Source organism: Lotus japonicus, chromosome 1 (assembly GCF_012489685.1).
Source record: "Lotus japonicus ecotype B-129 chromosome 1, LjGifu_v1.2".
Classification (NCBI taxonomy): Eukaryota; Viridiplantae; Streptophyta; class Magnoliopsida; order Fabales; family Fabaceae; genus Lotus; species Lotus japonicus.
This window is the reverse complement of record NC_080041.1, coordinates 132,335,611-132,356,220: the sequence shown is the minus strand read 5'-3', so window position 1 is coordinate 132,356,220 and position 20,610 is coordinate 132,335,611. Positions and strand designations below refer to the sequence as shown.

Genomic DNA, 20,610 nt, shown 5'->3' with positions numbered 1-20,610 from the left:
TGGGTCGATGATGGTGATGATCTTCATTTCCATAACTGAGACAGTCCACAAATTCCATTTTTCATGGTTGCCATTGTTCTTCCATTACTACTATTTGTTCCTCTATTTTTTCACATCATTAGATTTTTGTTGTGTTTTGATCCTGAGTGCATCTTTCTCATTTTCACATATTGCGAATCTCACTAGAAGCCTCCACCATCGTATTTCTCTATTGTACCGAAAACCAATTCAGTGCTCCACCCATCGTCGAAGACAATGAAAAAAATGAGACTGAGGATAACTTTCGAAACAATTTTATGATTTTTATCCGTTTGAGTAATTTTACCTTTGAAATTTTTTGCTAAGTGGTCGTCAAGTGGACTACTATTTTATCTTGTCCATACTAGACTTCACCAAAATAATGTGATCGAAATACCGATTACAACTAGATGAACATCTTATTCATGTTAGTAGAGTGTAATAAATGTAAAGTTTTCAACAATAAACATTTGTTTGGATTCTTTAACTTTGGTTTTCCATGTGGGTGGATCCATGTACTATGTAGTCTCTCAAAAGTCAAAACCCACCCACTTGTCTCTGTTCCCTTAATTATCTACTCTATATCTTTCTCCCCACTCACTCACTCTATTCTAAGCCTCTGTCTCTCTTCCTCTTCCTCTTCATCTTATGTTGTTGTTCTTTCCCTTGTCATCTTCACCCACCATTTCTTAATCTCTTCTTCAATGGCTTCCACTCACAACCACAACAACAACAACAACGGCTGCACCACCCACATCCCCAAAAAGCCAAAGCTCTCACCTCTATCCTCCTCCCCCTTCATCACCCCTTCTGAGATTCAATCCGAATTCTCCCACCACGATCCCTCCGTTGCTCGAATCAACAACGGCAGCTTCGGCTGCTGCCCCGCCTCCGTCACCGCCGCCCAACACGACTGGCAGCTCAAGTACCTCCGCCAGCCTGACAACTTCTACTTCAACCACCTCAAACAAGGCATCCTCCGCTCCCGCACCATCATCAAAGACCTCGTCAACGCCGACCACCTCGACGAGATCTCCATCGTCGATAACGCCACCACCGCCGCCGCCATCGTCCTCCAGAACACTGCCTGGGCCTTCCGCGAGGGCACCTTCCAGCCTGGCGATGTCGTTCTCATGCTCCACTACGCCTATGGTGCTGTCAAGAAATCCATGGAGGCCTACGTCACGCGCGCCGGCGGCACCGTCATCGAGGTCCCTCTTCCGTTCCCGGTGAAATCCTCCGATGACATCGTCCGCGAGTTCCGCAGCGCGCTGGAGAGAGGGAAGAGCGGCGGCAAGAAGGTCAGGCTCGCCGTCATCGATCACGTGACATCTATGCCCTGTGTCGTGATTCCGGTCAAGGAATTGGTCAAGATTTGCAGGGAAGAAGGGGTTGACCGGGTTTTTGTTGATGCTGCACATTCCATTGGGTGCACCGATGTTGATATGAAAGAGATTGGTGCTGATTTCTACACCAGCAATTTGCACAAGTGGTTCTTTTGTCCACCTTCAATTGCCTTTTTGTACAGTCGCAAGCACCCTAAAGGTGGTTCAGGTTCTGAATTACACCACCCTGTGGTGTCTCATGAGTATGGTAATGGGTTAGCTGTGGAAAGTGCTTGGATTGGGACCAGAGACTACAGTGCCCAATTGGTGGTTCCTGCAGTTATAGACTTTGTGAACAGGTTTGAAGGAGGAATTGAAGGGATCAAGAAGAGGAACCATGAAACTGTTGTGGAGATGGGAGATATGCTGGTTAAGGCTTGGGGGACTCATGTGGGGTGTCCTCCTCACATGTGTGCAAGCATGGTCATGGTGGGTTTGCCAACTTGTTTGGGGGTTCAAAGTGATTCTGATGCTCTCAAGTTGAGGACACATTTGAGGGAGGCTTTTGGGGTTGAAGTTCCCATTTATTACCGGCCACCAAGAGATGGAGAAGTTGAGCCTGTAACTGGGTATGCAAGGATTTCTCATCAAGTCTACAACAAAGTTGATGACTATTACAAGTTTAGGGATGCAGTTATCCAGCTTGTGGATAAGGGTTTTACTTGTGCTCTTCTTTCGGATTGAAGAGGTTTGCTCTCATGTCTCCTCTAAACAATGCATCAATTTGGTAATTTATGTTTGTCAATGTGAAGTTTGTGTGCATAGTTGGACATATGAATATGGTGAAGCTAATGATTGTGCATTCATTATGAATACAAGTGTTTGACCTGTTAGAATGCAATTTAAAACTATTCATGTGTCTTCTCAACAGCTTAAGCTTTTGGATAATTAGTTTATGATATGACATTAGGCCGATGCAGATAACCCCTGCACATTTGATTTTACCCATCTCGAGTTTTATTTCTGCAATACTGTTCCATTAATGTGGGTGTTCCTTTATAGTAATATGTTGGAAGTGGAAAACTGCTGATAAAGCAAGAGTAAGCCTCCATAGTCTATATGGGTGTTATTTTCCTTTAGTAAATGGAATTTTACAAGTTTTTGAAGGACAATTGCTGTTCTATACCATTAGAAGTTGTGTGCATTTATTCCTCTCTATGATTGACATATATCTTTTTGAGAATATTCTGTAATTTGACATGAATCTTTAGTTTGCATCACAGATTAACCTCCCTCCTCCCTCTCAAAGAAAATGAGCAAAAGGTTGTGTGCATTTTGACAGATGACTAGTTAGTCACTAAATTTGAACTTTGTGAATTGTTTTCATGACATTCTTTTAGTGATGTTGAATATTGGTAATGACTTCTATCCTGATCATGCCGTTTTGGTGTTATATTTGTTGGTGATTCTTACCAATACCATCCTTTTCTTAGCTCACCCATTAGATATTCTGTTCTATTTCTTTTGAAACCAGTACTTGTGTAAAAAGCTTGCCAATTTAATAGATTTAAGTGAGATTCAAAACAGTGTAAATTAAGATTTCCTTCATAAATGATTAACCATCTCTAAAAAAAGTTGCTACTCTATGTTTTCATGCTTCTAACCATGTGAAAGAGCAAAAAGTTCGTTCTTGGTACCACTAGTAAACTATATAGAGGTTTTGGCACATTATATCAGTTATAGAGGCAGCAAATTCTTTTGAAATTTATGTTTAACCAAAAAAAGTTAGTTGCTCTTTTGTTCTTATTCTTCTACAGTTAGATATGTATTTACTCTAATTAGATTGATATTCTATTTATTTGCAGTTGAGAGGTGTCAATGTTGTCTTTCTGATCAATAAAAGCAATGGTTTTGTGATTGCTTGCAAGCTGGGCTAGTTGCGATGGTTTCGGTACCAAGGACTGGTAGTTTTGCAGATTAACCCCAGCAATTGCTCATACTAGCCTTGCTGAGTAGAATTCCCTGGGGGCAACTTCAATGCTGAGATCTATGGAATTATCCTTGTAAATATAATCATAACTCTGACAGTTTAATGATCTTAACCTTTACTGTGCCAATTGAAGTTAGCCTTCTTTAGGTTTATGCCAAATTTTCCCATAAACTTGACGTTTGTTATTTCTGTTTGTATTAGATTTTGGTAAAATTTTTGTAAGAAATGATTTAGTAAGAACTGGTGTTTAAAAAGTTATTTGTTTTGGGGATGGTGGTAAAAAAAAAGAGCTTAGAAGAATAACATAACTTCTTAGTGCATGTTTGAATTCCTGTTGAGTTCACGTTTGAGCCAATGTGGCAAAATCATGCTTCTTCGTTGATGTGTTGGAATGTGTGTAAACTGAAAACCGAACATACACTAATGAATTCCAGTGTCGCTAGCATAACATGATGGATGTACTTTACTTTTTTATTAAAAGCTTCAAGTCTTATAGCATGTTTGTATTAGTTTCTCTTTCTTTAGAATCAAGAAGCTACTCAGATAAGCTTCTTTCTAGAATTGATTTTAGCTTTAGACTTGTTTGTAAAAGGATTTTTAATTATGGACTTAGCCTCTGAGTAAACATGCATACATGTTAGAAGAGGAAAACTCTACAGAATTTAGTAGACATTGTTGATATTATACACACAATCAAAAAGGGTTTTCTATCCTACACCCTACTAGAATTCAATATCAGTCTATTTTTTGTAAATAAACCCAGATTCATAGGGAATGCCTGCATTTTGCAACCACTGGCCAGATTGAATAATAAACTCAGCAGCTAAGAAACTCTTCATTTGGTTTCTCTCATAAACTGTTTTGTAGGTATTCCACCTGACCCTCTTTGTAGTATTTGCCCCTGGTCCTCTGTTATTATACTCTCGGAATGTTGCTGTATCAATCCCATAGTTGTCACTCCATTTACACCAACCTTCAGGATGTATCACATCTCCTAGAAATGATTCCATAATGATGGTTCTCGAGTACTCAGTATGTGGGGTGCCCAAGTAAGTAGAACCTGCAAGACTTTTATTACCACTTTCAGCTTGTGCTGTTGCGATGGTGCAGTTTTGGATGACAAGCCCAGTTGTCTCATACTTGTCTGATCTGGATTGAGCACTCACCATATTTCTCCTCAAAACCAGATCAAGAGAGTTTCGAGGCTTGACAATGATTTGTGAGTTCTGAATCACAGTTGCAGAGTCTCCCTTGATGATGTCCACGTTGCCATGAATCTCGCAGTCACGGTAGAACTGGCGTTGCGCCATAGCATGCAAGCTACCTTCCTCACCATCTATTTTGCAGTTGAAGAATGCTGCATGATCAGAAAGGACAAGTAGTGCTGGTGCTCCTGTGATATTAACTGGGGCAGTGAAACCCATGTTTTTGCAGATGAATTCTTTCCCCATTACCACTGCATTTCACAAGGGTCAATAACAAAATAAAATGTTACTCTTGCATGTTTAGTGTGATCACTTGCTTCTTTGTTACTATATAAATCTAAAAAAGAAAACTTTTACATGTCTCCTGCCCTATCTCATAAATTCATAATTGACCGATAAGTGATTGTTTAGTGTAATATATGTCATGTCATGACAGATAATCACAAGTTTTAAAATTAGCATTTTAGTGATCAATAAGGAGATGACAGCACGGATCAAGATCATCGGTCCCTAACGATGTCTCACTTCTTTGTCTCACCATTGAAATTTTGCCACGAAAAATAAACAAAAAAAAAGTCTTTAATTGACATAACAAAGTTTCATCAACGAGACATAGCAATAAGACACCATTAGAGATAGAAGAATTTCATCCGGGGATGCAAAACCTCTAAATTAGAGATGACATGAGAGAGCTACCCTATAAGAAATGGTAACATATCACTAATCAAAGGCATATTGTTATTGTTAATTGTGAGGAGCTTACCAAAAGTAGCTGCTCTGAAGTGGGTTGTCGATATCTTGTGGTCTCTTGTGCTGATTCCAGTCACAGTTGTATTCATAGGTCCATCACCATACATGATCACTTGGCCTACATCCTTAGGAACCACCACTCTCTCCTCATATTTACCTGTTTTCACATAAATAACACATGGACTCTCAGCCTTACCCACACCCTCACTATTCTTTGGGCAAGCATTGAGTGACTCACTTATGGTTGAGAAATGGCCACTTCCATCTTGAGCCACAACAGCATCTATCACCTCATCATCACCATTTCTTTGATACTCCATCATTTTGCGCTGTGCTCCTGAGAACCAGGCTGAACTTCCATCTAGTTGATGTTCGTGATCGTGATCGTGATCATCGGTACTATGCTTCTCAGAACCAGAATAAGAGAAATTGTCAACAATGGCTAAGGCTATCCTTGTAAGCCGAATGGGCCTTTTTAATGAAAATCCCAAAAGCTCATAGCTGTTTGTTCTCATCAACCCAGCAGAGCAAGCTTGTTGGTATGAAATCACAGCACTGAGGCTGTTGAGAACATCTTGTGGGTTCGTAAAAGGAAGCATTGACAACGTGGTGTACAAGGAATCTAGTTCTTCCTTTGCCAAAGTCAACAATTGCAAACAATCTCCATATGCCTGGGCCTGCAGAGGCGTGAGGTTCGTTTCGAGATCAAGTTTTGGCATGTTCACCACCTGCAATTCATCGAGGGTTGCATTGATCGCAGCTTTCACGTAATCCAAAATCGGAGCTCTCTCTCCAACATGCTTCAAGTGGCGGACACAGCTATCTGGTTCATCTGTTTTTTTGCAGACATACAAGAGGGTTTTCATGGTCCCTGCACCTTGTCGAGAACCGTCTAAATTGGCAACGACAGCTATAGTTATCAATGCGATCATACCCATGGAGATCACCATGGTCACTATGTTTAAAACCAGCTCCTCCCTCTCTTTTGATTCACCATCATCATCATCCACTTCATCATAGCCTGTTGCACAACCCAGAACATTCATGATTGTTATGATGCTACTAATGAGAAAGAACCCCTTAGATGGTGTGATACGTGTATTTGTATTGTTTTGGTTAACATGCTGAATTCTATATGTTAACCATATATAGAATATCCAGCTATCTTAATCTGTTGTCATGTTGTACCATATGCTATATTATTAGATAGTAGCTTTAACATACCAGCAAGATACTATAACCATATGCACACTAAACATTTTTGTTAACAGTTTCTCCTATTTTTCTTTTCAAACTAGAATTAAGTCAGTATTATTATAGTACTAGCATCAAATCTAAAAAAAGTAAGTAAAGCAGTAAAACAGAGAAAATTCTTAAGCACTCATACACGGATGATAGGATTCACAAAGAAATTATTGACATGAATACTTTTGTCTGTTATTTTGCTCACAATTTGAATTTTAGATTATTCTGCGTGACTTAACTAAGCACACAAAATTAATAAGAATTTGATGTTCTTTCTGATGTAAAAAAAATAAAAATTAACAATTTAACACTAAATTTTATACAAAATTAATTTTGGGATAAAATTCTTGGTTCGAACTTTTCTCCTCTCTCTGTTTGATAAAAGTTTCTGGTTAACGATGTTCTATATCTAAAGCCAAAGCAAATTAAAATTTAGTTTTCGTCATGTTTCAAATTATAATTGAATTGCAACCTCTGTCCTTTAAAATTGTTATGCATCGGAAAACAAACAAAAAAAACAACAAGGACTAAGGCACTGCCAATGAATCTCTCAACATAAGATTCTCAAGGTTAGGCTGGGAATGATCTAAAATATGAGTACCCAAAACTAAAGTTCAAACACCTAATCTAGCCAAATGGTCTGTTGAGGCGTTGCACTCGCAAACAACAGAATGGTATTTAACAATATAAAATATAATCATTAATATATTATTATAGCTTTTAGACCTTTTAAAATTATTTGTATTAAAATGAGTTCGGTAAACATTTTAGGGTTAATCGTCTACTTGGCCCCTGTCTTTGTCTCGCCGTCTGAAATCAGTCCCTCCTCGGAAAATTTACAAATCCGGGTCCTCACGTTTGCAATAAGTCTGGAGCAGGCCCTCGCCGGAGCCCGGAGCTCCGGCGAGTGATGAATGGGCACGCTGACTGGATAAATGAGGCTTACGTGGCAAGGAAAAAAAAAAAATAAAATAAAAATACAAATCAGTTTTAATTAATGAAAATTTCCTAATTAACCCTAACATCTAACTAATCCTAATCAAAGTCCAAAAACTAATATCTTTAACATAATCTGATTCCCCCCAAATTAATCTACAATTCCCCCCTCAAATAACCCAGAATCCCAAAATTGAACCCTAATTCAATCTCTTTCTCTTGCTCTTCAACATCCTTCTCTTGCTCCATGCTCCATTGACATCAAGCTCACTCCCAGATTGTAGAGCTTCTTTTATTCAACCTCTTTCTCTTGCTCCATTGACATCAAGCTCACTCCCTGAATCGATTGCATTGCTCTGTGGTTTGCGACTTTGTAGTCGAAGGGTGAACACACGTTTGAACAGAGGTAAGTTCCATTTATGCATCTTTGAACACGTGTTTGAGTGGAATTGCATGGGGTTTTTATGGGGTTTCTTTTTCTGCCAGTCGATGGTTTTTATGGGGTTTCTTTTCCTGGTTGCTATTTTGGGTCATTGTTTGTCTGAACAATGTTTGTTTCAGGGATGGGGTTTACTTTGTCTGTACGACATGGTGGGTGCTTTGGGACTGCTCCTTGTTGGCATTACTTTGGTGGTGGTAAGAGTGATGTAAGTGGTTTGGATGAGGATAGATGGTCCTTCTTTGACACTGTGGCTATTGTCGAGAGAATGGGTTACAAAGACTTTGATTTATGGTGGGTAACTGCTGAGGATGCTGCTACAAATGTATTCAGGAGGTACAAGATTGATGAGGATGCTATGGAATTGGCTAAGTATGCTGTCAGTAATGGTCACAAAGCTTTGCTATTTGTTGAGACAAAAGGGGGGGAATTACCTCGTGTTGTGATCAAGGAAAAGGAGAAGAAAATTGCAAAGAAGAAGGTGCAACAAGGAAAAGCCAAGTCTGTTAGGAAGTCACATCGCCTGCAAGCAGTAGTGAAGAAGAGGAACAATGAGGGCCAAACCTGCACTATTGTTCTATCTGATGATGACATGGAAGGAGTTCAAATTGGCTCTACAGAGGATGTTCCTGGGATTGAAGCTTTGCCTGCTCACAATTCTGATTTGCCTGAGGTTGAATTTGTTGATGTTCAGAACTCTGATGTGCCTGAAATTGAAGTTGAAGTTGTTCATGTTCCTGTACCCAATGTTGATGTGGTTGAGAGTGAAGTTGTTCATGCAAACAATGCTGATGTGGCCTACCAAGAGGGAGAAAAGTTTGACAGTGATGCTTCTGAACAAACCATTAGGCTTGAGGACAGTGATGAAGAAAGGGACCTTGGCATTGAGGATGGACTTCCAAATTCAGCTTTTGTTGTGGCAGAGACACTATTGAATGACCATATCAACCAAATGTTGCATGATGGTGCTGGTGATAAGGGGGATGACCCAGATTTTGAAGGAGGTTATGAGAGTGAGGAGCTTGAGAGTGTTCCAAGTGATAGTGATCATGAAGAGATTCCTAGGAGGAAGTTTCCAAGGTTCAAAGAAGAGGAATTAAATGCAGATTTCAAATTCAAACTAGGCATGGACTTTTGTTCACTTTAACAGTTCAAAAATGCTCTAACTGATTATGTTGTTACCAATGGTAGGCAATTTAGATTCAAGAAAAATGACAGCAAGAGGTGTAGGGTGGGATGCAGAACTGAAGGCTGTCCATTTGTTATATTATGTAGTAAGGTTGGGAACAAGGAGACTTATAGAATCAAGACACTTGTTGAAGAACACACATGTGCTAGGGTGTTTGACAATAAGTCTGCAAGTGTTGCATGGGTGAAGAAGAAGTTGTTGAACAAGGTGAGGATAGCAAATAAAATCAGCACAAATGAGATTGTAGATGACTTCAGAGTCAATCTTGGGACTGGAATTACAAGATATAAAGCATGGAAAGCTAAGAAGTTGGCTACTGAAGAGGTTGATGGAGCTACTGACTTGCAATACACTCTCTTGTGGAGATTTAGCAATGAGCTGAGAAAAAGAGCAGCAGGTAACACATGCAAGATGAATTTTGAAACTCCAAGGACTAATTTGCATCCTAGATTCAGCAGATTTTATGTGTTTGGAAGGATGTAAGAGAGGGTTTTTGGGTGGGTGTAGACCATTCATTGGATTGGATGGATGTCATTTGAAGACCAAGAATGGAGGGATTCTTTTGTCTGCAGTTGCTAGAGATGCTAATGACCAGTACTTCCCCCTTGCCTTTGGTGTGGTTGAATCAGAAAACAAAGACAATTGGATGTGGTTTATGGAGTTATTGATGGGTGACATAGACCCTACTAGATCATCTAGATGGGTCTTTATCAGTGATCAACAAAAGGTACAATTGAACCATCTTCAACATTTTCTATGTCTTGTATTGTGTGTAATTCATATGCATATTGTTCAGCTTCTATGTCTTGTTTTTTTCCTCAGGGTTTGATGGAGGTGTTCAAAGAAGACATGCTCCAAGGTGTTGAGCACAGGTTGTGTGTGAGGTATCTATATGCAAATATGAAGAACAAGTTTGGTGGTGGAGTGCTTCTTAGGAACTTGATGATGGCAGCAGCCAAAGCTACCTATGAAGAAGCTTGGAGGGCTAAAATGCAGTTGATTAAGGAGAGCAATGCTCTTGCCTATGAATGGTTGATGGACAAACCTACATCATCATGGTGCAAACATGCATTTACCTTCTATTCAAGGTGTGATGTTATTATGAATAACCTATCTGAGTCCTTCAATGTAGCTATCATGATGGCCAGAGACAAACCTATCTTAACTATGATGGAGTGGATTAGAACATATGTGATGGGGAGATTTCCACTGATGATGGACAAGCTCAGGAAGCACACTTGACAGATTATGCCAAGGCCCTTAAAGAGAGTGACATTTGAAGCTGATAAGAGTAAGAATTGGATCCCTAAGGTCGTGGGTGATGCCATTTATGAAGTTCGCCATTCTCACCATTTGGAGAGGCATGTTGTTAACTTGAATACCAAGAGATGTTGCTGCAATTTTTGGGAGCTCAATGGCTTTCCATGCAGACATGCAGTTTGTGCAATTAATTTCCACCATCATGATCCTAAGGATTATGTTGAAGATTGTTATAAGAGAGCTGCTTTCAGGGCTACCAATGAAAACATTATCACACCACTGCCTGGCCCTGACCAGTGGATTGTGACACCAAATGACCCTGTCTGCATTATGCCACCATTGTATAAAAGAGGTGCAGGGAGGCCCAAGAAATTGAGAAGGAGGGATCCTTATGATGATCCTAACCCAAATAAACTGAAGAGGGGGGGAGCATTTGTAAAATGTAGCAAGTGCAAGCAGTTTGGGCACAATAAAAAAGGGTGCAAGAATGAAGTTGTTGATGAGGGAGATGATGGTGAAGAGGCAGAAATAGAGGGATTAATGCAAACATTTGGAGAAGCAATTGCTACAGAGCAAGATGTAGCAGGAACAGGAATTGATGAACCTGCATCAAGAACAGATGAGCCTGCAGCTCATAAGAAGAAAGAAAGGGTAATTCATGTTACTAATTCCTATTACTTTGACTCTCTTCACCATGTCACTCTAATTCATATTCTGTTGTGACTATTGTTGTATGTTGTTTTTTACAGAAAAGAGGTTTTAGGAAATGCAGTAAATGCAAACAATATGGCCACTACAAAAACAGTTGCAAGAACATCCCACAGGTCCAAAGCACTTCTCTGCCAGGAATTGTTATAAGGGAACCTGTCAATCCTACTGCCCCTACCACACTGCCTGTCAATTCTGGAAAAAGGGTACTGTTATATCCCTATATCTATGCAATTGTCCTAAACAAATGTTCTCAAAATAAGCAAACCTTGTTCCATGTTTTCAGAAAGAAAAAGTTGTATATGCACCCAGATCTGAGAAGGGAACACACACCAAAAGCAACTATTATTCTGGAATCACTTTTGATGGAGGTGCAAGCACTTATGCCTCCAATTATCAAGGTCAGATGGAGAATCATGCTGGAAACACAGATCCAAGCAGTGTAGCAGTAGCAGACCAAGAGATCCACATGCCCATAGAAGAAGAGGCTATGCTTGATGGAGATGCTCTACCTACACAATGCAGTGTTGTTGTTGACAAAGCCCTAGGATGAAGGGATAGCTTTAGCATAGTGGGAAAAAAGCAAGGAATCTTAGCAGAATATGGACCACATGGCCACTAGGGTCGAATTTTTTGTAATATTTATGGGGGGTGGAGATTATGGACCACAGACTATGTCCACTTATATTTTTATAAATGTTTTTTGTTGGAACCTTGTTTTACATGTAATCTCAGATTTGTCCAAACAATGAGCAGTGTTATTTTGTTCAATCTATGTCATTTGAATTCAGTAATTGCCAATGTCCCTACTTATTATCATGTTACCTAAATTGTCTGAATGAGCAGTGTCAATTATATTCATGAGCTTGTTTGGTGAATAAAGTACGAAGTCATATTGAGAAATAAATGACACAACAACTCTTGTTCAATTTCATGAAGATCAATTCAGGATACATCAATAAGGACAGAACTGCTAACAACATGAAATCCCTAACACTCTTCAACCACCACTCAACAACCACTCAAAACAATATACAATTCAAACCCTCCCCCTACATAAACACCACACTGTGACTATACAACACATCAAAGCAATCAAACATGCAAGATTCTTGTGAACTTTCTCTACTTCAAGTTTCTTCTTCAGCTTTTTGATCTTTTTCTTCAAATTTGGAACATGCGGCACAGAGTTGGTGTTGGATGAATTGCCAATCTCAGAACTCATAGTCTCAGCCTGTACCTCTACATGTGGTTGTCTTCCCTCAACTGGATCATCAATCCAATAGAAAAAGTCACATGTTCCTGGAATCTGAAGCAGCAAAGAGAGAAGATTTAAGAAAAAAGTCACATGTGCCTGGAAATTACATAATAGACATTCATCTTACCTGCCAATTTCTGCATCTAAGGAATCTCCTATCTTGGTTCTCACGAGTACCAGCAATGTATAGCATTAGGGGAACTCCACATTGACATTTTGCCCTTGCACCTGCACTTCTTTGCCTGGAACAACAGGAGGATGCGGATGAAGCATTCATGGCGAAAAACCGAAGGAGATCGAGATGAAGGACAACAGAAGAGGGGAAAGACGAAGGAGATCGATGAGAACGAAACAAAGCTAGGCGATTCGAGTCCAGGGAAGAAGATGGATGGGATAAAGGAAATCGAAGAGAGAAGGGGGTGGGGAAGACAGGTTCGAGTCTAGGGAATTTGGGGATATCAGGAACCCTAAATTCATGTGAGAAGATTGGGAAATTTGGGGGATTATACAAATAGATATTAGTTTTTGGACTTTGATTAGGATTAGTTAGATGTTAGGGTTAATTAGGAAATTTTCATTAATTAAAACTGATTTGTATTTTTATTTTATTATTTTTTTTCCTTGCCACGTCAGCCTCATTTATCCAGTCAGCGTGCACATTCATCACTCGCCGGAGCTCCGGGCTCCGGCGAGGGCCTGCTCCAGACTTATTGCAAACGTGAGGACCCGGATTTGTAAATTTTCCGGGGAGGGACTGATTTCAGACGGCGAGACAAAGACAGGGGCCAAGTAGACGATTAACCCAACATTTTAAGACATTTTTTTTTATTACTTTGTCTATATTTATTCTTAAAAATTAAACTCGGAGGTGTTTGAATTTAAAAATTGGTATTGTTATCCAAAATTGTGTTAGAAACTTGAAATTGTGTGTTGAGCTATTATGTTTTTATTTTTTAGCACTTTATGGATGTCATTACTACTACTATATAGGTATATTTAAAAATATCCACTTAGGAGTGTGTAATGATAAAGATCTCGTCCAATCCTAAGTAAAATATCCAGTTTAACAATGTCCACTAGGGTGGACCATTTATATTTTGGTCCACCGATGAACTATTAGTAAAAAAACCGTTAGATTTTAAATTCTAGAAATTTTTTTTTGTATCAATGGATAAGATTGAAAGAGTGATGAAATGGTACGAAGGTAAATAAACTTAATCCCTTTCTCCACCCCACCACCATCCCTTCTTTTCCTTCTGCAACCATTACTTGCACCGCCTCCACTGACCACCAACTCCATCATCCATATCTTCCTCTTCTGTTTCTAGCAGCCAACAATATTGGCAAGATACGATGGCGACTTTTGGTCCATATCGGGTGGTGGTGGTGGTGGTGTTGTTGACCCGGATTTAGATTAGATATGGATCTGGTGGTGGTGTTGGTCCCAATTATAGGAGGCTCTTGTCGAATCGACGTTGCAGCCCTTCCCGACGACATCTCTTTCCATCGCTAGTTGAGTTTATTGGCGTTACTCTAGCAACAACCGACGACAACCCTGCAAACTTGAGCTCTCACTACGATCTAACTTCGCTTATAAAATCAGAAAGGGAGAAAAGGGTGGGTTGAAGAGTTTCGACGCAACGACGACACCATCTCTTCTCTTCCCTCCCCACCGTCGATGTTGCATAGAGAGATTAATATTCTCCCACAATCACTCTTCCATTTCCTCCTTCAACCCTTCAAATCCCAATTGGGTTGTAATCGAAGGTGCAGTTTGGGAAGGAACCCTGAAACACAAACACCTGGGTAGTAGAGATGGAGAACTTGAATTGTAGAAACCCCAAAAAAATTGGGATAGGGAGAAACCTAAAATCATAGAGTGACCTGGAGTAGCTGTGGAGAAGCTGCGGAGGAGGACGAGGTGGTGAAGGAGGTGTAGTTTTAGGTCTTGTGGATCTGGTGTAGTTACGAGTCTAGTGGACGAGGTGGCAGAGGTCAGAGGATCTGGGGTCGCTGTCGGCAAACATGGCTATAGTGGATGAAGGTGTGAAACTTTTAGGGTTTAATTTTTTGATATATTTATCAATTGTAAATTACTAAAAACACCCTAGTCTATGGATGGATATTTTTTAAAATCTCCGACTCCACGCTGGTAGGCACCCAATTTAACTACCTTAGGCTGTTGCTTAGCATATTTATTTTCAGTTGAAAATCACATTTGATTCATTAAAGTTATAGAACACACACTAACCATAAGTAAGATTGCTTAGAATTATTCTCGTAGAGGGGAGCATGCTTATACGAAAGGTAGGTTATTTAAAAATAAGCAATGATTTTACTAAGGTTTTTTTTGGATAAAATACAAGAGATTAATGGAAATGCACTGACAGTGTAAACATGGTTTACACAGTCATCCAATAGAATTTTTCCTTTTTGCCATGTCAGACTTATTATTTAAATGATTTACACTAAATTAAAAATAAAAATAAGGGCAAACACGCAGCCTCTGATTTGGTTTTTCCATTGCTGCTGTGAACCTTACAAACCTTGTCTTCTTCATCTTGCCATAAACCCCACCATCAGTCATGTGCGTGACATAGTCTTCATGCTCTGCAACTTGCCTCCACCACCGCCTCCGCTGAATTTGACACCCGAAGGAAACATCCGATTTGTCACGGACATGGAAATCAATATTTGGTTCAGCGACAGACATGGAAATCAACCTCTCCAAAATTAAAATTGCATTTGGTATTGCATCTGGTTTTTCACCATTAAAGCCACAAGATTTTGTAAAGAGATCTATTCATATGAAAAGTGGTAGCGTGAGTGCTGGGCTGGTCAGACAGAGGAGAAGAGATTGCAGATCTCTATTTCGTTGGGGGAGAAACGATGGGAGAGAAGAGTGGAAAAAAGAAATCATGACATGGCAAAAAGATACAATATAATTGGTTGTCAGTGTAAAACAACTTTTACACTGACAGTGCACCTCCATTAATCTCTTTTAATTCATTTTCTTTCATCCATCAACAAATCATTATCTCCTGTGGGGCCCAACAAAAAATAAAAAAACCCCAATTGGAGTAGAATTTGCATAAATAGCTAAATATAAATGTGGCATTTTGCACCCACAAAAATAGTGGTAAGCAAATCACATAAGAAACCTCTGTGGATGCCCTAAGATGCACTAAGAGCTAAGACCAACAAGCATCAGTACATCAAAACTACCCCAAATTGAACAAATTGAAGAGACTTCCACCAAGATAATTTCCAACAGAAAAGTGAAAGTAAATTTCAAAAGCTGAGAGCACATAAATGTACAAAACATAAAGCAAATTAAAATACGGATTATACACGCAATTACTAGCAATAAAAGGCAATGAAAAGCAGAAAGACCAGAGATCAATTTTGACTGAATCACCGAATCCAGCGTACTGAGCCAGACATCAAAAGCTAATTCCAGATAACAATATCAATACTCTGTAGGCAGCATCAGCAACAAGAAATGCAGCAGGATGCACTAAAATGTAGTTTCACCATCTCAGAATCATGTTGAAAACTCCATAACGTGATTTTTCATAATTGAATTCCACCATCAAAAACATACCTTGTGTTTGTGTTAAGATCGCAACTCATGAGCTTCATACAGGAATTTGTCCTCCATTTGTGCAATTTTAATTGTCTTCTGTCCATTAGTTAAACTTCCTGTATTTCAAAGACATCCCCAGCAATGATCAAAGACATTTCAGTCCACAGTGTAGAATCTGACTAGAGAGACCACTTTTTAAGTAATGAGCAAACAGCATCGAGAATGGTTACTGGACTAGCTTGAAGGTTCTTCTACTTAATGAAAAAACGCATTGGGCCAATATCTTGGACAATATTTAGAATAGAATACATCAAATACATCAATAAAAGGACCTTCTGAGTTCAATCTAATATGGCAGTCTCCAGGCAAAATATATATTTGTAGGAAGGTTAAAAATGAGCACAAGCTCAAGGCAAAGGAAGGCATACTGATTCCAAGATATATCCACCATGACAGACAATAGTAGGAAGGTCAACCATAACAAACAGTTCTGGTATCTTTCAGCTATTGTTCAGATGCTGGTTCGTTTCTCCCTCGAGACAAACTGAAGGCTTTAGCAAAACCCATAAACACTTGAGATTCTTTAGTACTGCAGTTCAACATTAATACCTACCTTTTGATTCACATGAGAAAAACATCGATTATTACATAATTCCTAGTTCATCTGGCTCGTTGTGTAATTACTTCTATGACTTCTCTGGGTGATTTTCTAGTTTCCATTACCACAATCAGGGTGCTGTTATGTATCAGCTACCACCCTGAATCAGAGTTTGACTCAGGAATAGTAATCATAAGTGGTTGCCAGCCAGACTGGGGATGCACAATCCATTTCTTATGGGCAATCACCATGTTTAATATCTGAAGCACATCCCCCAAAGCAAGATCTTTAAAGCACATGTTCTTTATCACCAAACCTGCTTCATACCTAAAGAAGTGTATGATATAGACGCATGAAACCACTGAGACAAAATAAAGATCAATGGAAAGAGAATAAAGTGAAATATCTTACTTGCATTGTGTAGCCATGATTGCTGATCTTCCATCAGAAGTTGTTAAAAACTTTTCAATTTCATCCCACGTTTCTTTTGAGTGTTGCTTAGGGTTACCAGCTATTAGATTTACACAATTCCAAAGTTTATCATGCTTACCAACATACAATAGCAAAGCACCTAAATTCTGTTTCACTACCATTTGCTTCTCAATCGCACACTCAAGAGCCTTCTTAACATCAGTGTTACGGTGCTTCGGATCTCCATAACGGATGCAATCAGTTATATTCATCTCAGTTGGTAGCATCTTTGCAATTTTTAGTGAGTTCAAGGCAAGTAAAACAACCCCTATAAGCCCTTGTACATATTCAGAAGGTTTAGGGTTTCCTGGAGATCCCCAAGTACCATTGCCAGGAAGGTTGTTATTGACCCCTGCTGCCAATTTTTTAGGTTGATAATCTGGACCATGAGGATAGCCTTGCGTGCTACTGTTGTGTACTATATGTCCATTTGGTTCATCAGTTGGTTTTACAGGAAGTGGAGCATTACTGTTGTTATTCTGCTTCAACTCTCCATTCCGTTGTGGAATGGTCCGTGGATTATGAACACTATTGGGATAGCCAGAAATGTTCAGATTTCCAATATCTGGCGTGTTTTTAAGTGGCCCTGTTGTGAAGTTGGGACCACCATTCCTAGGCGGCACCGGTGAAGTTGCGAAAGCACGGGAATTTCCAGAATATGAATTATTAGGTGCAAAAGGTGGTTGTTGCATTGGAAAACTGTTTTGTCTTAATGTCTGGGAATAAGGAGTTTGAAGATTTCCCTGTGGATTACTGTTATTGTTCCGTAACTGATCAGGATTTCCATGAACAAAATTTGTAGCAGATCCGCTAAGTGGAACATTTGGATTATAGTTGCCAGGTCGATAAGAGTTACTGTTATTTCGATTGTCTTGAAGTCCAACTGGCGGAATCATGGCTCTAGGTCCATTTTGTTGAGTCGGGTTTCTCCAATTTGGCCTCCCTTGATATCTAGGATCAAATCCCCTACCGCCACCATTTGAAAAGTTTGTATTTCCTGCATGAACATCAGAATACGACTCTGTCTGTTGTTGCTGCTGCTGCTGTATCTGAGGGGCATTGCTAACCGGAATTTGTAACGTTTCAGAAGACGATACGAAGCTACTATTACCAAGTTGTGATTCACCATTACTCAAAGGAGGACCTCCAACTAAGAGAGTAGTCCATAGCCACACGCTCTTGGCCGCCGCAACCAACGGCGCAGACGCTTTCTGAGGCTGCGCAAGAAGAATATTATATCTCCTCATCCGCAGTTGATGGAGCGCGTTAGAGAAGTCTCGATCACCCGAAATTAATAAATAATTCGCCGGTGCCGGATTGTCCACTGCCCAAAACAGCATATCCACAAGAATCTTCTTGTCACTTGCATCTTTCACACCTATTACCAAGTATAAGAACTAAACAATTCAGTAATTAACAAAAAAAAAAAACATACAACAAGTTTTGCATCATTGAACTTCAATTCAATAGCTAGTTTTTGAAGTTACAGTCCATATTTTCAATCAGAACCAGTGAACAAGATAATTTATGAATCAATCAAAGAAACCAACACAGAATAATCAAACTGAATTGCGCATGCACATAGTAAAAACCAGATCCAGTTCCTAAATCCTAGAAGTAGAACGATTAGAAGTTGAATTGAAGTTAGGGATTTACCGGCAGGGACGTGGTTGAGGGAGATTCCGGTGCTGGAGAGAGCGTGCTGTACAGTTTGAGGGATGCGCGTGGTGTCGCCGTAGGCGGAGATGGAAACGGGGCCACAGTAGTTCATGCGAACGAGGGCGGAACTGATGTTCTGAGCGATGGCGTGTGGCTCGGAGCCCTTGGGAACATGGCAGTTTTCTATGTCCCACCAGACCGAAATCTTCGCCGTCGAGTACTGTGCCTCCGCCGCGTTCGCACCTCCGCCCATCTGATCCGATCTTCAAGAACGATTGGTAGTTTCTACACTGAGTTTGTGTGAGCGAGTTGCGGCGACTCGTTTGATCGTTCTTCGTTATTCACAATGGAAGAGTCAGAGGAAGAAGAAGGGTAGAGAGGGGAAATGGAGTTAACTATGGTTAGCATCACTCTACCCTCTCGGCTTTTATCGCTATATCTTTGGTGGAGAGAGAAAACTCTTCTTGTTTGACTCATTTGCCCTTTTCCATCACTCATGTGGTGAGTGGTGACGATTGAAGATGAGTGAGTCGTTCTTTTTGAAAAGTCGCCCCGGTTACTGTATTATAGACTATGGAAATAAATGATTTTGATTTTGTAAAATTCATTTTGGTTTACTTAAGAAGGAAGTAATTTACCTTTAAAGTATGTTTTTATCTTGAAAATATCTTGAATTAATTCATTCAAATCATTTTTAGCGTGCCTTCAGAGATGGATTTTAGGTTTCTCACACAATTTTGGTGAGAGAATTTGTGTCTTTCTTACTTTAATTTATCGACCAAAATGAAGCCTATTTTTTTCTTGTTCTAAAGTACGCTCATTGCCGAGTTACTGGTTCTAGAGTTTTAGTCTTAAGCATGCTTGGGAACTAAGACATCGCGATATTGTCTCTATGTCTAGTTGTACAAAAATAACTAATGTTCTTAGTTACTAGCAATTAGATAGTCATATTTAGGGATGACAACATAACCTGAACCTGCGGGGCCTGCATGAATCCGACCTGATTTTATGGGTAAAGCCCGATATGATTGGGTTTGGTATTGGTAAAACCCACACCCGAATAATATATATAAAATTACAAAATTACTCTTATATATACCATATTAACAATTTGATTATATTTTAACAACAAGATTCTATATTTGTTTGCAAAGAAGATATAAAAGGTTTTTTCATAACAAAATCATATAAGTTGTGTTTTGTTTTGCAAAAACCTCTATGCATCAAGTTAGGTTGTGACGTGAGTTTGAGGCTACAACGGGTTTGGATTTAAGTTTGGGTTTGGGTTTGGGAAAGGCAAAATCCGAGCCCGACCCGACCTGTTGTCATCCCTAGTCATAACTACTCACGGAGGGAGAAAGTTATCAACATTGCATCATGTGTGGATAGAGATTGGATAGTCTTATTCTCTTATTGATAACTGAATTTGGTCGTAAATATTTAGACTCGTTTAACGCTTAAAAATACAGTTTATTGATAGATTGGTATGGGAATTTCCTCCTTCCATCTTAAACTGCTTTGGTATGAGAATCTTTTCATTTAAGTTGTTTTGTTAGCGTTTTAAAAAATAAATTACATCGAAAAAATAAATTGCACAAATTGATTCCTAAACTTTCCTCTCCCCAACTCATATGTCCCAAGCTCTTCCCACTTAAGCTATCATTGAGGGACTTTTTAACTTTTTTAATGTAACTAAAAAACAAATACACATATTTATTAGATAAATTAATGATAAAAATAAAACGTTATTCAAATGCTGATGTTCTGAATGTTTTTTTTTTTCTACAAGAGGATAGGGTAGCTGATGTCATGAATGTTGGTAAAAAAATTGGATTTCTCATCTTTCAATTTCTAATTTATGATTGTATCAAGCTTTTCCCACAATTGATAATAAAATTACCTCGCTCCACAATTTGAGATCACATCAAACTAGTTGAATTCTCTCAATAAATCTTTTCACATACATACCACTC

The 20,610-nt window shown here is 39.3% G+C and overlaps 4 protein-coding genes across 4 annotated transcripts; 1 reads left to right on the top strand and 3 right to left on the bottom strand.

Annotated features, from left to right (window-relative positions):
- Positions 1–597: 597 nt before the first annotated feature.
- On the top strand, positions 598–3,653 carry LOC130730951 (probable L-cysteine desulfhydrase, chloroplastic). Its single transcript, XM_057583107.1, has 2 exons — positions 598–2,091; positions 3,209–3,653. Exon 1 carries the CDS (start codon positions 723–725, stop codon positions 2,085–2,087), a length of 1,365 nt encoding a protein of 454 aa, XP_057439090.1. The 5' UTR covers positions 598–722; the 3' UTR covers positions 2,088–2,091; positions 3,209–3,653.
- A 420-nt stretch (positions 3,654–4,073) lies between these two features.
- On the bottom strand, positions 4,074–6,374 carry LOC130730950 (pectinesterase-like). The gene is made up of 2 exons (XM_057583106.1): positions 5,302–6,374; positions 4,074–4,789 (listed from the first exon to the last, which is right to left on the bottom strand). The coding sequence occupies exons 1-2, from the start codon at positions 6,332–6,334 to the stop codon at positions 4,074–4,076; spliced, it is 1,749 nt and encodes a 582-aa protein (XP_057439089.1). The 5' UTR covers positions 6,335–6,374.
- A 5,612-nt stretch (positions 6,375–11,986) lies between these two features.
- On the bottom strand, positions 11,987–12,874 carry LOC130730949 (uncharacterized). The gene is made up of 2 exons (XM_057583105.1): positions 12,451–12,874; positions 11,987–12,374 (listed from the first exon to the last, which is right to left on the bottom strand). Exons 1-2 carry the CDS (start codon positions 12,598–12,600, stop codon positions 12,105–12,107), a joined length of 420 nt encoding a protein of 139 aa, XP_057439088.1. The 5' UTR covers positions 12,601–12,874; the 3' UTR covers positions 11,987–12,104.
- A 2,713-nt stretch (positions 12,875–15,587) lies between these two features.
- Positions 15,588–19,057, bottom strand: LOC130730947 (uncharacterized). Its single transcript, XM_057583103.1, has 3 exons — positions 18,635–19,057; positions 16,919–18,356; positions 15,588–16,834 (listed from the first exon to the last, which is right to left on the bottom strand). Exons 1-3 carry the CDS (start codon positions 18,888–18,890, stop codon positions 16,660–16,662), a joined length of 1,869 nt encoding a protein of 622 aa, XP_057439086.1. The 5' UTR covers positions 18,891–19,057; the 3' UTR covers positions 15,588–16,659.
- Between the last annotated feature and the right edge of the window lie 1,553 nt (positions 19,058–20,610).

Bases quoted from the DNA above. Each gene is read 5' to 3' on its own strand.
- LOC130730947 (XM_057583103.1), bottom strand. From the start codon at position 18,890: ATGGGCGGAGGTGCGAACGCGGCGGAGGCACAGTACTCGACGGCGAAG. The intron at 18,357-18,634 runs GTAAATCCCTAA...ACTTGGTAATAG, and splicing joins CCTCAACCACGTCCCTGCCG to GTGTGAAAGATGCAAGTGAC. The intron at 16,835-16,918 runs GTAAGATATTTC...ACACTTCTTTAG, and splicing joins ATCATGGCTACACAATGCAA to GTATGAAGCAGGTTTGGTGA.
- LOC130730949 (XM_057583105.1), bottom strand. From the start codon at position 12,600: ATGAATGCTTCATCCGCATCCTCCTGTTGTTCCAGGCAAAGAAGTGCA. The intron at 12,375-12,450 runs GTAAGATGAATG...TTGCTGCTTCAG, and splicing joins TTAGATGCAGAAATTGGCAG to ATTCCAGGAACATGTGACTT.
- LOC130730950 (XM_057583106.1), bottom strand. From the start codon at position 6,334: ATGAATGTTCTGGGTTGTGCAACAGGCTATGATGAAGTGGATGATGAT. The intron at 4,790-5,301 runs GTAAGCTCCTCA...TGTGAAATGCAG, and splicing joins CTTCAGAGCAGCTACTTTTG to TGGTAATGGGGAAAGAATTC.
- LOC130730951 (XM_057583107.1), top strand. From the start codon at position 723: ATGGCTTCCACTCACAACCACAACAACAACAACAACGGCTGCACCACC.